The sequence below is a fragment of the Ascidiella aspersa genome, chromosome 3 (genome assembly GCF_963924565.1).
Source record: "Ascidiella aspersa chromosome 3, kaAscAspe10.2, whole genome shotgun sequence".
NCBI lineage: Eukaryota > Metazoa > Chordata > Ascidiacea > Phlebobranchia > Ascidiidae > Ascidiella > Ascidiella aspersa.
Genome location: NC_139449.1, coordinates 29,187,277 through 29,199,188, shown reverse-complemented (window position 1 = coordinate 29,199,188; position 11,912 = coordinate 29,187,277). Strand labels below are relative to the sequence as shown.

At 42.7% G+C, this 11,912-nt stretch overlaps 1 protein-coding gene across 1 annotated transcript; it reads right to left on the bottom strand.

Moving 5' to 3' along the window:
• Positions 1–351: 351 nt before the first annotated feature.
• LOC146161436 (uncharacterized) lies at positions 352–5,644 on the bottom strand. The gene is made up of 6 exons (XM_083385602.1): positions 5,498–5,644; positions 2,549–3,439; positions 2,304–2,371; positions 2,027–2,185; positions 1,474–1,612; positions 352–819 (listed from the first exon to the last, which is right to left on the bottom strand). The coding sequence occupies exons 1-6, from the start codon at positions 5,556–5,558 to the stop codon at positions 611–613; spliced, it is 1,527 nt and encodes a 508-aa protein (XP_083241728.1). The 5' UTR covers positions 5,559–5,644; the 3' UTR covers positions 352–610.
• Positions 5,645–11,912: the final 6,268 nt, after the last annotated feature.

Genomic DNA, 11,912 nt, shown 5'->3' with positions numbered 1-11,912 from the left:
GGACCCCTTGAAACCGCCTCATGGAAACCAATTTAGAAAACGGTTCACAATAGAAAAAAACAGCATGGTCGCACTCACAAGAGATTTTATTGAAAATGAGGCATTAACTTTAAAGGTACACCTTGGCTTCGCTGCATGGCACATGTCGTGTATAGGTAGGTCTGGTGCAAAAAGGCATTTTCGGTCAATCACAGTCAAATAAATCAAAAATACAAAAGGGCAACTTAAATTATATCGGCTGTATGGTGTCGGACGAGATGCGTTTCGCCTTGCGTCGTAAAATTGTACGAAGAAAAAATATTTACAGAAAAACAACTTGGACGCCAGGCCTCGGTAAGGCCCCGGTGCGTTTCCAAATAAGGCGACGCCGCGATTTGGGCAATTGCAACTTATAGCCATAGAAGGGGTGATAATTTTCAGGACTAGAGGTAGAGTGTGTTAACCAGTGGATGAAACGATGAACGGACTATGCTCAATGGTCCTAATTTCCGGTTTCTCAGCGTGTGGGCATCTGGGGTCCGCAAGCACTTTTCTCCCCGGGTCTATTCGCAGGCGAGACCAGTCAGCAACCGAATCGTTGGTTTGCAAACGCTGGTCAGCGTATAAGACTTCAAACGCCCTTAGGCTGATGGGCGGCACTGGCTGTAATGGCTTCGCAATGTGTCTGGTGACGCTTGAGGAGCGAAATCCGCGAGAAGGTCTTGTCGCAACTGGAGCAGCTATATCGCTTCACCTCCTCGTGCGTCTGCATGTGCGCGCGCAGGTTGGAGCGGTCGGCAAATGCTCGTGAGCACACGGTGCACTGGTACGGTTTTTCACCTGCGAAAGAAAGACAACGGTTGTTTGGGTGGGCTAACTTCGGCAGCTTTTTCTATAGGCGCGCTATGTATTTCACTAAGTGCACAGTTACACTTTTTAATTGCATTTTTTTACTTTTGTAATACCTTTGTTATATTTTCAATTGTGTATCTTGTAAAATACTTGTTTATTAGTCGGTTATAATCAAGTTTGGTGTTTTCATTTTTAATTCAGAGATGATTTAATTGAAATTCTGCGACGCATCTGCGTGCAAAGGCATGCTACAAATGAAACGTGCAAAGGGAGGCTGAAATGTGATTTTCAGTGGAAGGGGTGCACAACAACCTAACGGTGGAGAACCACTTGGTTAGGATGTATTTATCTTTTTGTTTAGGTGAGCAATATGTACGATCTTACACCTGTCAAAACCTAGCATGTCATCTAAAAATGTGTAATACGTAATCATTTATCTGAGTCAGTCGTTTTGCATCGAAAGACCAACTACTAAAAAGCAAGTTACACAAATGCCAGAAAATCAGGTCCAGGGTGCTTAGCTATATTACGAAAAGACTTTGCCCGAAGTTACCAAAACCTTTAAGGAAAAAATTCTCGGGCCACAAGTTTGACGTAGTGCGAAACTCAAGAAGTCTAATTCCAACACGAGCGTTTGCTTACCAGTGTGGGTGCGGATATGTCCCTGCAGAAGCCAGGTACGCGAGAAGGCTTTGCCGCAGATGTGGCACTCGCAGGGAAGGGTGTGGGTCCGGATATGCATGCGAAGTGCTCCCAACGAAGTGCACTCCTTCTTGCAGATCTGCGCCAAATAAACAAGGTAAAAATAGAGAAACAAGGCTTTTGAAGAACCGCAATGTCTATGATATACGAACGGAACCAATAAGGGGTCATAGGGATAGAAAAAATTACAAACAGTGATATGTGTAGCCAATAAGCATAACGTTCTCGTTTCGCGACGGATTTGATCGTAAAATTTATTCCAGTAGTTATGCGGCATTTTTTATTCCCTGCGATTGATAAAATAAAACATGGCATGAATTAAACTCGCATCACAAACCTACGTCCCCTATTTCAACGTGTTGACTTCACGCTTGTTTTCCCAATTATAGTTGATTTAACAGGGATAATATTTTTACAAAATTTTATACCTAAAAAACGTATTCTACGTAGGAAAACCCCGTTAAAATAATAGTCAAACTCTCCGTTATCTCACCTTGCAGTTAAACTTGTTTCCCGATTCCGGGTCCTCGTGGGTCTTGGCGTGCTTGGCAAGGGCGCCGATAGTGGCGTAAGTTCTTCCGCATACGTCACACGGAAGTCGACACGGCTTAAAGTTAACCGGCTGGGGGCGCAAGAGGCCTTCCTCGGTCAGCTGTAAAAGTTGGGAATTCGGTTAGAACAAGAAAGCTTTTAATTTGATGGTTGGAAATAATAATAGGTTTAAATTTCAAGTAATAGTCTGTCGGTTGATTAAATCTGTCAAAGCTTACGTTATTTTCTTGGAAAGAAGCGACGCGTTCATCTGATTTCTTTGACTTTTTTCCTGCTGGAACGTTATCTGGACAAAAAGGATTCAAGTTAGATCAAAATAAAGCTACAATATTAGGTGCCGCTGATCAGCTATGTGAAATCCACACACAGAACCTACAGGATCGCTCAGAGATATTAAAAACAGCAATATTGCGCATAATATTCTATTATTCATCAAAGGGTACATAAAACTGACGGTGCTTACCATACTGAAACTTTCTCTTGATGCCAGACAGGCCGTCCTGGAACTCTGACGTAACCATGGTGGGAAGATCCTGCCACACGTGCCTCATGCTGGCCTCGTTCGGGCTGTAGCCCACTGTGGGACTGCTATGTTGCTTGTACGCGCGCTCAACTGGCTTGTACAGCTTGGCGTAGTCAGCTAAAAGACCCGGGTCGTCGTTGGCTTGACCAATCGACTTGACTGCTGTCGGAGAGTGGCGACTGACTTGCTGCTGTTTGAGTTGCGTATGGTAAGGCAGAAACGGGGTAGCGGTGGCTTGTTGAGGCTTCTGGGATTTTCGCTCGGTCACTTCCTCGCGGTTTTCCTTGCTAACCGTCACATTGGGAGGCGAGCCGCGTGCGGTCGAGTTGTGGTAACTGTACAATCCCGGGTAAAGCATACTAGCTGTGCTACCGGGCGCTGATACCGCCGCGGCCGCCGCTGCTGCTGCTGCTGCTGTTGTTGTGGCTCCCAGGGGAGCAAGGGCGCTCAGAGCGGCTGGTGAAAACAGGTAAGGCCACTGGAGCAGCGAAGACGGGTAGGCGAACGGTAAAGGAAAGAGCGAGGCAAGCCCGTTTCGATTCAGCAAGCTTTGTCCGTCGGTGGTTTTTGCACTCTGAGCCTTCATATCATTACCAACCACCTGATCGCGTTTCCTCTTCGGGCAAGTGAGGTCTAATGGCTGTTCCTCGTACAGCTCGCGAAACTTTGCTCCGGGGCCGTTGCGCGATTTGTGAACGAACACACCCTCGTCGCTCTCGCCGCATCCCGATGACGTAACAGATGACGTGGGTGATGACGTCGAGGCGCCGGAGTCGCTGAAGCTGTCGTTGGTGGGGGTAGCGGCGATGTAGCCTCGTGGAAAGGGGCGGTCTATAAAGGGTTGGATATTGTTAAATCAATCAACTAGAAATGCTTTTTGAAGCACAATCATTTTAGATTAAACAGTATTATTTCCTTAGAAGGACAAATATTCTATAGAATGTAATTAGGTTTCATTTGTTCGTTGCGTTGGACTTGGTTGATTTTACTATATGCGATTGATGAGTTTAAACGCAAAACTCTAGTTTTCGCAGCAATTTTATAAAAAAACAAATCCCGGATACTAAAGAAATAGGTTTGTTTTCCTTTTGTAGTTTTTGGCCACGGCCTTAGCCATTCGACGAAATTTGCCCTGAATGTGACGCAGGCAGTTTTTCAAAATGTTCGAACGGATTTAAATACATGAACTCTTTCTAAACTTAAGAATATATATTTTCTCGCAATTTGCGTTTTTCGCAAAACCAATACAAATTGCTCAAACAAGCTCGTGAGCTGTATTGCTTTCATTTCCCTTGCAAATTTTGTTTTGGCCACTATTGACATGAACTTTTAGAGATGGCGTCGTAAATTAATGTAATAAAACCAGCAGACTTGAGAAACCTGCTGTTTTCAGTCCAACGAACGTGAAAAAATGAAATTAGTTCTAAATACATTTAGGGAGAAGGCGCCATAACGTTATTTTAAATTAACCTAATTTTGAAAAAAAAGATTCTTTTTTAAAATCTAAATTTCGTCGGCAAAGGCAAAACCAATACAAAATGCACAAACAACATCGTGAGCTCTGTCTCAGACGGCGCGCGCGTACCTAAAGGAGCGCATTACGAATCCCGCACATGCCGACGAACGTCGCTTGCAATTTACTGTGCATGGTGCGCGATTCAATTACGCCAAACGCAAGATGCATCGGCGGCCTGACGCAGTTGTCGTCGGGCACACCAGCATCAGCAGTAGCATCACGTAATGCCTTAATATACATGTCGTCGCCATCCCGACGGGGGTGGAGGGACGATCGGATTGCGGGCGAAGTGCTATTCTTAACCGACACCTGTCCGAACCTATGGCGAGATGACTTGTCTAACGACGGTTTAGCTAATTTATCCGAAGCGGTGCGGTTTTGTAAGGTAATATAAGGAAATATCATTGGCTATATCTTCCTCAAACATCCTTAACGAAATCCAGTTAAAAATCGTTTTTGTTCGCAAGTTCGAATACCTTACAGTTTCACAAAGTTTATTGATTATTATTTAACTGATTGGCCGAGTGGTATTTCAATGTATTTTGCACGTCGCGCTCTATTAGGTTTAGAAATTGACATAAGATCCACTATGTATATATGTATGCTTTCAGGTGACGCAAATATGAGAACCGACGGTAATATAAGGAAATATCATTGGCTATATCTTTCTCGATATATCCTCAGCGAAATGTAATGAATAGTGTTTGAGTTCGCCAGTTCGAATAGATTACCTTACGTTATCTCCGATTTTTATTGAATGTTTAACTGATTGACCGAATGGTATTTCAACTCATTTTGCAAGTCGCGCTCTGTTAGGTCTATAATTTGACATAAAGTCAACTGTGTTCTTTTAGGTGACGTGAATATTTATACCAACCTGTAAGTCACGATAATAATGACGGCCAATATTTGATGTAAGATGATATATAGAGCTCCTTAGGAGAGAAAATCCTCGAAAAATTTGCTGCGCGTTCCTGTAAAAACTCGTTTACCCAACGCGTTACCCCTCGATGGATCGTCAGCGGTGCCGAAAGTGGAAAGAACAAACAGAAGCGATTCTCAAATCTCTTCCTGCGCAAGTGTGGCGAGCGGGCGCGCGGCGGGAGAGAGATCCAGACGCGGAAACGAGTCACCAGCATCACGCTGAGCGCGCACTCGGCCGCTTTATTTGCGTACGAGTATCGAGTTGGCTTTCCGGAAGCTCTCTGCGAAAATCGCGCCCGGCGCCGTTAAAATTCCCACCCGGAGGTGAAGGCCTTATCGCCGTCGTTGCAGGCGAATTTGCGATAAGGGCGGCTATTCACACGGACCGCTTGGGTCAGAGATCGTGTACGCTAGGCTTCCGCGAAACTGTACGTGGAAAATTTTCTTACCTCCCGAGTCCTTGGCCATCTCAAACTTGCGTGTGAACAGAATCGAGTCGATCGACGTCATTTTTCCCGCGTTTTTGTTACTTTTCGTTGTTTCGGCTTGATTCTTTACTGCTCGGTGCTTTGTTTTTCTCTTTTCTTTTTCAGCTTTGTTCCTCTTACTTTGCTCGTTACTCTGTCGCAGTTACTATTCGCGTTCCAGGTATGGGCTCACAGTGATAAATAATAATCAACGGCGATGTGCAAATATTCTGAAACGAAAACAATCCATTAGGCTTTCAGAGAAATAAATTCCAACTATCGGAAAGTATAACACAGAGTGCTACATGATTTCAAAACCAATCTTTTATGTTTATACTACTTTCTTTTTAGTTCTTCATTTGACACGATGTAAAATACTTTGAACCAATATATACATTTTTTTAATGTAGTACTGCATTCTTAAAGCAATCGTTTAGTTTTGTTGATTATTTTAGCTCATAAAAAGTATCGTCTAACGGCTGTAGTCTTCCTAAAGGCAGTCAAACCTTTTAAAAAATAATGTGAATTAAATATATAAATCGCGTAAGCCACGATGATATATTATGACGATGATTGGCTAAGCTTTGCACTGTAGCTGACTTCCAACCATATAACTATAACAACACTCAACGCTAGTTGCTGTCTTTACCTTTCTAAACCAAGTCATGCAGAGACATATGCTCGAGTCTGTCTACTTTAAGTATCTCTGAAGCGATGTGCGTCTCGAATGCCTACAACAAAAGGATGTGTATCTCTTGACGACGAGCGCCTGAATTCGTTAATCCGTCGCTCAGGTTGTTCGGAAGCCACTGTAGCAAGGACGAAGGCAAGGAGAGCGAATGTGCTCCTAACCCCCGTCGGCCCGCTCTTAATCAAGCCTCGCTGCAGGTGAGGATTTCTTGGCGGAGAAAAAAGCGACCTCGGTCGACGGCGGCGCGCGGAAACAGCAGTTAGGACGAGGTGCGATGTGGCGCGGGGGAGATAGGGGCCGCAGCGGGGTACGAACCAGTCCAAGTGGCAAAATCAAAAGCGAGCGCTCGACTGGCGTCACTTGTGACACGTCCAGACGCACCAACCCGGATTGTGGATCGTTGCTTTTGCAAGAGACGCCAGACGTTCCCAGTTGCTGGCCATCCTTCGGTGCAGCGTAAGACCGGCTAACCTGGCCAAGGTTGTTTTTTTGCTATCTCTAGGCCAGTTCAAATTAATAAGATGGGCGTCCTTGTGAATACGCAAAAATAGTATGAGAGCTGACTGCTTTCGCAATAGCGAAGACTATAAAGTGTAAAAGAGTGCTTAAGGCTAAAGAGAATGTTTTTGCCCAAATGTGGATATTTGATTTTAAAACATGATTTTTTGCAATTTTGTTTGTGTAAATTAACGATATCTAGGTAGTTTTGACACATAGTATTACAAGTTCCCCCACCCATGCTTTGTGAACCCTGTTGCTTATCCAAACACTGATTGGAGGCTCAGAGGGTTCGTAATCTTCTTAACAATCCCATGCAGTTTTGCAAGACTTTAACATAAAAAATAAAATAATTAAACCCAATTTGAAACGCCTAAAGCCTCACCTGCAGGATCTTCCTTACGCTGCTTGCGTGTGAGGGTGCGCGGCTTCACAGCGATGCCAGCAACAAATCCTCCAACCCAGGGCACCACATCAGCAGTCACTAGCTGCCAGCCCCACTTTGCAGCGGCCGCTTCGTCTCCACAAGCAGCACCCGCGACCCAAGCGAAAACAGCTGTCGGTTGCAAGAGCGCTAATTTTCACAACGCCAGCCAGGGTGTCAGGCTTGGCAGGCGCACGGGTCTTGGTGAGCCGAGTGTGCCTTGCGAGTCGTGTGCGCGAGCACCTTTCAAACGAGCGTTTCAAACGACTTGAAAGCCTGGGCGATAATTACGCCGAGTATACATCGCAGTCGACGTACGTGCGACGCGACGCTCCCCTCCCGACAGTTGCACAACACCGCGCTGCACAGGAGAATGACGTCATCGGTTTTATTTTAAACGTCACCGGGCCTGCAGGAGTACGCACCTAAGCGATAACTATCGCGCCGAACTACAATTGTATCTGTGACTTTAAAATTGGTACGCATCACATTTATATTTTGATAAACTTGACATTTAATACCCTGAACGCACATTGTAAGAGTGGATCTCAATACTTGGGAATGTTCTTGGACTGTGCTCACTTGCCTAGTTCAATCACAGAAGATCTAAAAACTTGATAGACGGAGAATCAAAAACAATATGTCAAGACATTTCTCCTGGAGAACTGAAATTAAAAATTCGCTAAAAGATCAATTCACCATCAAACAAAAATTCTTTTTTTTTTAATTTTAATAAAAACAAATTATTTTGTGTAAAATATATCAGAGCCATATTTGTAGCTTTAATTGAAACTCATAAAAAATCAGTGTGAAATATAATTTGCCGTGGATTGGATGGCCATCCTTTAAAAACTGTGTATAATTCAATTTTTGAATGGAAGAAAACATTTTGCATCGAGTATATTAAAATGTACGAAAGTTGGTTATGTTCCGCTCGAAAGAAGCGAAATATTAACATTTAAAAAAACTCCGGAATTATTTAAGAGCTAGAGCCCGATTTACTGTCGCTATACCGTTCGTAAAACTTTTGTGCTTCAACGAAGGCAAAAGCTTTTGTGCCATGTTCATCCCGGGTTAGCAGTCTTTCACATTCAATCTTCAGCCGGTGCGAGCGCTAAAACACCTTACAGACTGCCCAGGTGGAAGCGTCTGGTTCGGGCGGCAGTAAACATTGACAGTTCCCGCCGCGTGTCACCACGGGGTATCGTCGGGCCAAGGGCAGACGCACGCACGCCGAGCGCCTGATACGCTGCTGATTGCGGACCCTCCGTAAACTTGCCACCGATAAACAACTGTTGACCCGCGACTGACAATGCAGGTCTACCGTTGTCCCGTCGCTTCCGAGACGGCCGATAACGCCGCCTCCAGTTGTTGCCGAAACGGGGACAGTCCGCCTTTGCCTTTGCCGCTTCCACCGTTACGTATACGCGATTGCATAATCGCCAGTCGACTTATAGCTTTTGATTTTCTATCCACGTGCTGCTTTGTTTGTATGTTGTTGTGTTTGTAAATATTGATGAAGCTATCATGGGAGGGGAATCTATTTATCCCAACTTAGTAACAAAAATTGTTTTTTCTTAGTATCCATGCAAGTTCGGTAAAAAGTGGCAAAGTGCTATGTTTTTTCATGCGTTGGATGCTTGTTCTTGTTAAACAAAATTATAACAAAGTCGAAATAACAAATTAGATTAAAAGGGCTATCGTTAGGATTAAATTAAACTGTTCACTTCGTGTAGCCTAATGTTAACAGACGTCATTTTTACGAGATGGTATATTTTGAGTCCAATCATAAGTAAAGTACAAGTTTGCAAAACAAATATTTTCTCAAGCCAACGTTTTGCCCGTTCTGAACTTTTAACTCATCGAAATTCAGACGGCGAAGCCCAACAATTTTTTAATTGTTAAAATATATATATATTTTTTTATTGCAATACCTTGTGAGGCCGCCTATTTTAGGTAAAGTCTATCGGGAAACTTTCTTGTAAGGCAGATGTAAGTTACGTGTTATGACGTCGTAACGAATTTTAAAATCTTTTTGGTCCATATAACGAGGCTTGATTGTATCTGAACATGGAATTTTTATTCAATAAGACAAAATCCTGAAAAGAACCGCGTGGCATAAAGTCGGCCACGTATTGATAAAAACATAACGCTTAGAAATGTTAAAAATATAGGGCGAGAAAAAGTGACAGTCCGAAACCGGAAGCCGTTATCAAAGCAACCTCGACATCTGGCGGTGCATAGAGGCTTCTTAAATCGCTTAAGGGGGAATCGTGTATACCTTAATGACGCTACGAATTTCTATTCCCAACGCAGGCCGTGACTCACACAAGGCTAGGAAACTTTCCACCAGCAGCATTAAGCAACAGCAGCAGTTGTCGTCAAGTGTCCGGTGCCACTGGCCAGCTATTCGGTCGCTAGGGCTACGGCATGCAAATTGTTTCCCGCTTCTGATGTCACAAACCTTTAGGAACGTATAATCCGGCGCGGCCCCCTAGTTTGGCCGGCGTCACTCCTGGGATGTGGCACGCGACCTATCGGGAAATGCGCGCGCTATTAGCGTCGCGACTCTTCAGTCACTTTGGTGTGCGCGCTTCTCGGCTTGTGCTAGTGATGTGTCGACAGGTGGCAACCGGCTTGTCCTGCCTTGCTTTGCTTTGCCTTTCCTCCGCTCACTGACTTCTTCTCGTCAATAGCCTCAGAGCTGGACAAGGCTGCCGCTAATTTATTGGCACGCGCGACATCCGCTTTAATGCACTATATTTGTTTGTCCGGGATCCATGCTATGGCCGTATTGTGGCCAGACTTGGACAACTATAGATAATTATAGTTTTCTAAATCGATAAATTAGTGCAAAACGCGGCTAATTTTAATTCCAATCTAATTTATGAATTGCTTGTTGGCTACGATTCTAGTTCTAATCTAATTAGGATTTTACCAAAAAATCTATACTTATTTTGTCCAACGGCTTTTTTTTCTCTTTGTCAAAACAAAGAATTTGAATTAAAAGAACGAACTTGCATGAAATTTTTACAGCCTGTAAAGCATTATGCTAAGCTGAAAGGAATATTGTGAATAATTAAATGCAATCCTAAACACAAAATAAAACTCAAAATGATTTAATTTGAACTAATTTTGAACAAACTGAAATGCTCTAATTTTAATTCCAATCTAATTTTAAAACGCTAAAATAAATCTAGTTGTCCAAGTATGATTGTAGTGATGCGATGGGACTTACGCAAAAAGTTAAATCCTGAGCCTTTTCGTTGCAACATGCCTTTGGTTGCATATAGTGCGGACGTTAAACAAAGCTCTGAATAAACCTTAGCAATAGAAATAGCCGTCAAAACTTTAGTTTTACAATGCCAATTGAGATTAGAATGATTTGATCTATATGTGTTTAATCGTCGTCGAATGTTTTTAATGGAGGCTCTTTTCTGTTTTTTAGATGTTAAACATTGTTTTTTTCGCATTCGCCATTCTGTAGAAAAAAAGTACTCTGACCCGTAAAAATAGACGTCGCATGTCATACTGTAAATCAGTACTTTTCAACACTTTTGCTGGAGTGGAACCCTATGGAAACATTCCACTGGTTCGAGGAACCCCAGTTCAATAATTTCACTGGTTCGAGGAACTCCAGTGTAATAAAAACACCTCAATTAGCTAAAGAATTTAGAAGTTGCGGAACCCCTGGACTGTACAAGCGGAACCCTAAGGTTCCGCGGAACCCTGGTTGAAAACCACTGCTGTAAATCTTAAATATATGTATAGGGGCAGGGGCCTGCAGGCTCAATGCGTAAACCGTCAATAATATAGTATGAGTGTCGTTTTTCGTCCTATTTGTTTTTCATGAAGATTACTGCAGCAGTTCTCAACCAGTGGGTACATTTTGATGCGGGCCACAGGCCAACTTAAAAAAGTTAGATTTATTGAAGAACTTAGCTTCAATTGTTTCACTATACAGAATTGTATATTCTCACTAATGCACATCATAATATTACAGGAATAGCCAAATGGCTTGAGGATGAATTGAGATAAAATGTAAATTTATTGTTTAGCAGCAAGTGTCTCACTAATGCACATTTGAATAAATAATATTTTGTAGTTTTTTTTCATAAAACTTATAGAGCCACAGATTTTTTGTGCAACGAAAATGGCCCACGAAAGGAAAAATGTTGAGAAACACTGGGTAACTGTATAAGACAGTGCGTCTTGGCCTGCAAATAATTATCCTAAAGGGTTAAATCGGTAATTTTATTTGGGTAATTTGACACTGATATGACAAAATATTTTGATCGGTAAAAATAACAAAGTAGTACTTGGTTTTATGTTTCAATTTTGTGTTTTTAATAAATGCAAATTATACGTTAATTTCAACCGTTGTCTTTCAAATCTCCAATGAGGAACATCAAAAGTAGATAAACGTCACCAAAAAGAATTTCCAAGAAATACAGGTATAATGAGTGGAACTATATACAGCACAGCAAATTAGTCAAAAGTAGAAAAAGTACAGATTACAACATGATTTGGGGGATCAATCCTGATCCGGTATAATATCGGGGATCATTAGGCGTTACAGACTTGTGTGCATGGTATAGTGCAATGTATGGTGACGCGTGCATTGTGTTGTGATGTATATGTTACGCCAAACTATCCATAACTCTACTTAACGGCCTGTCGACTGTCCGAGCACTACACGAGGCGTACATTAGTGTTGTAATATAAGACGAAACAAGCGAACTTACAGAAAGAATCATAAAACAATAAAAGGACTTAATATATAA

Coding starts and splice junctions, on each gene's coding strand:
- LOC146161436 (XM_083385602.1), bottom strand. CDS start 5,558: ATGACGTCGATCGACTCGATTCTGTTCACACGCAAGTTTGAGATGGCC. Junction 2,372..2,548: donor CAAGAGAAAGTTTCAGTATG/GTAAGCACCGTC, acceptor CTTTTTGTCCAG/ATAACGTTCCAGCAGGAAAA. Junction 2,186..2,303: donor CTTCTTTCCAAGAAAATAAC/GTAAGCTTTGAC, acceptor CAACTTTTACAG/CTGACCGAGGAAGGCCTCTT.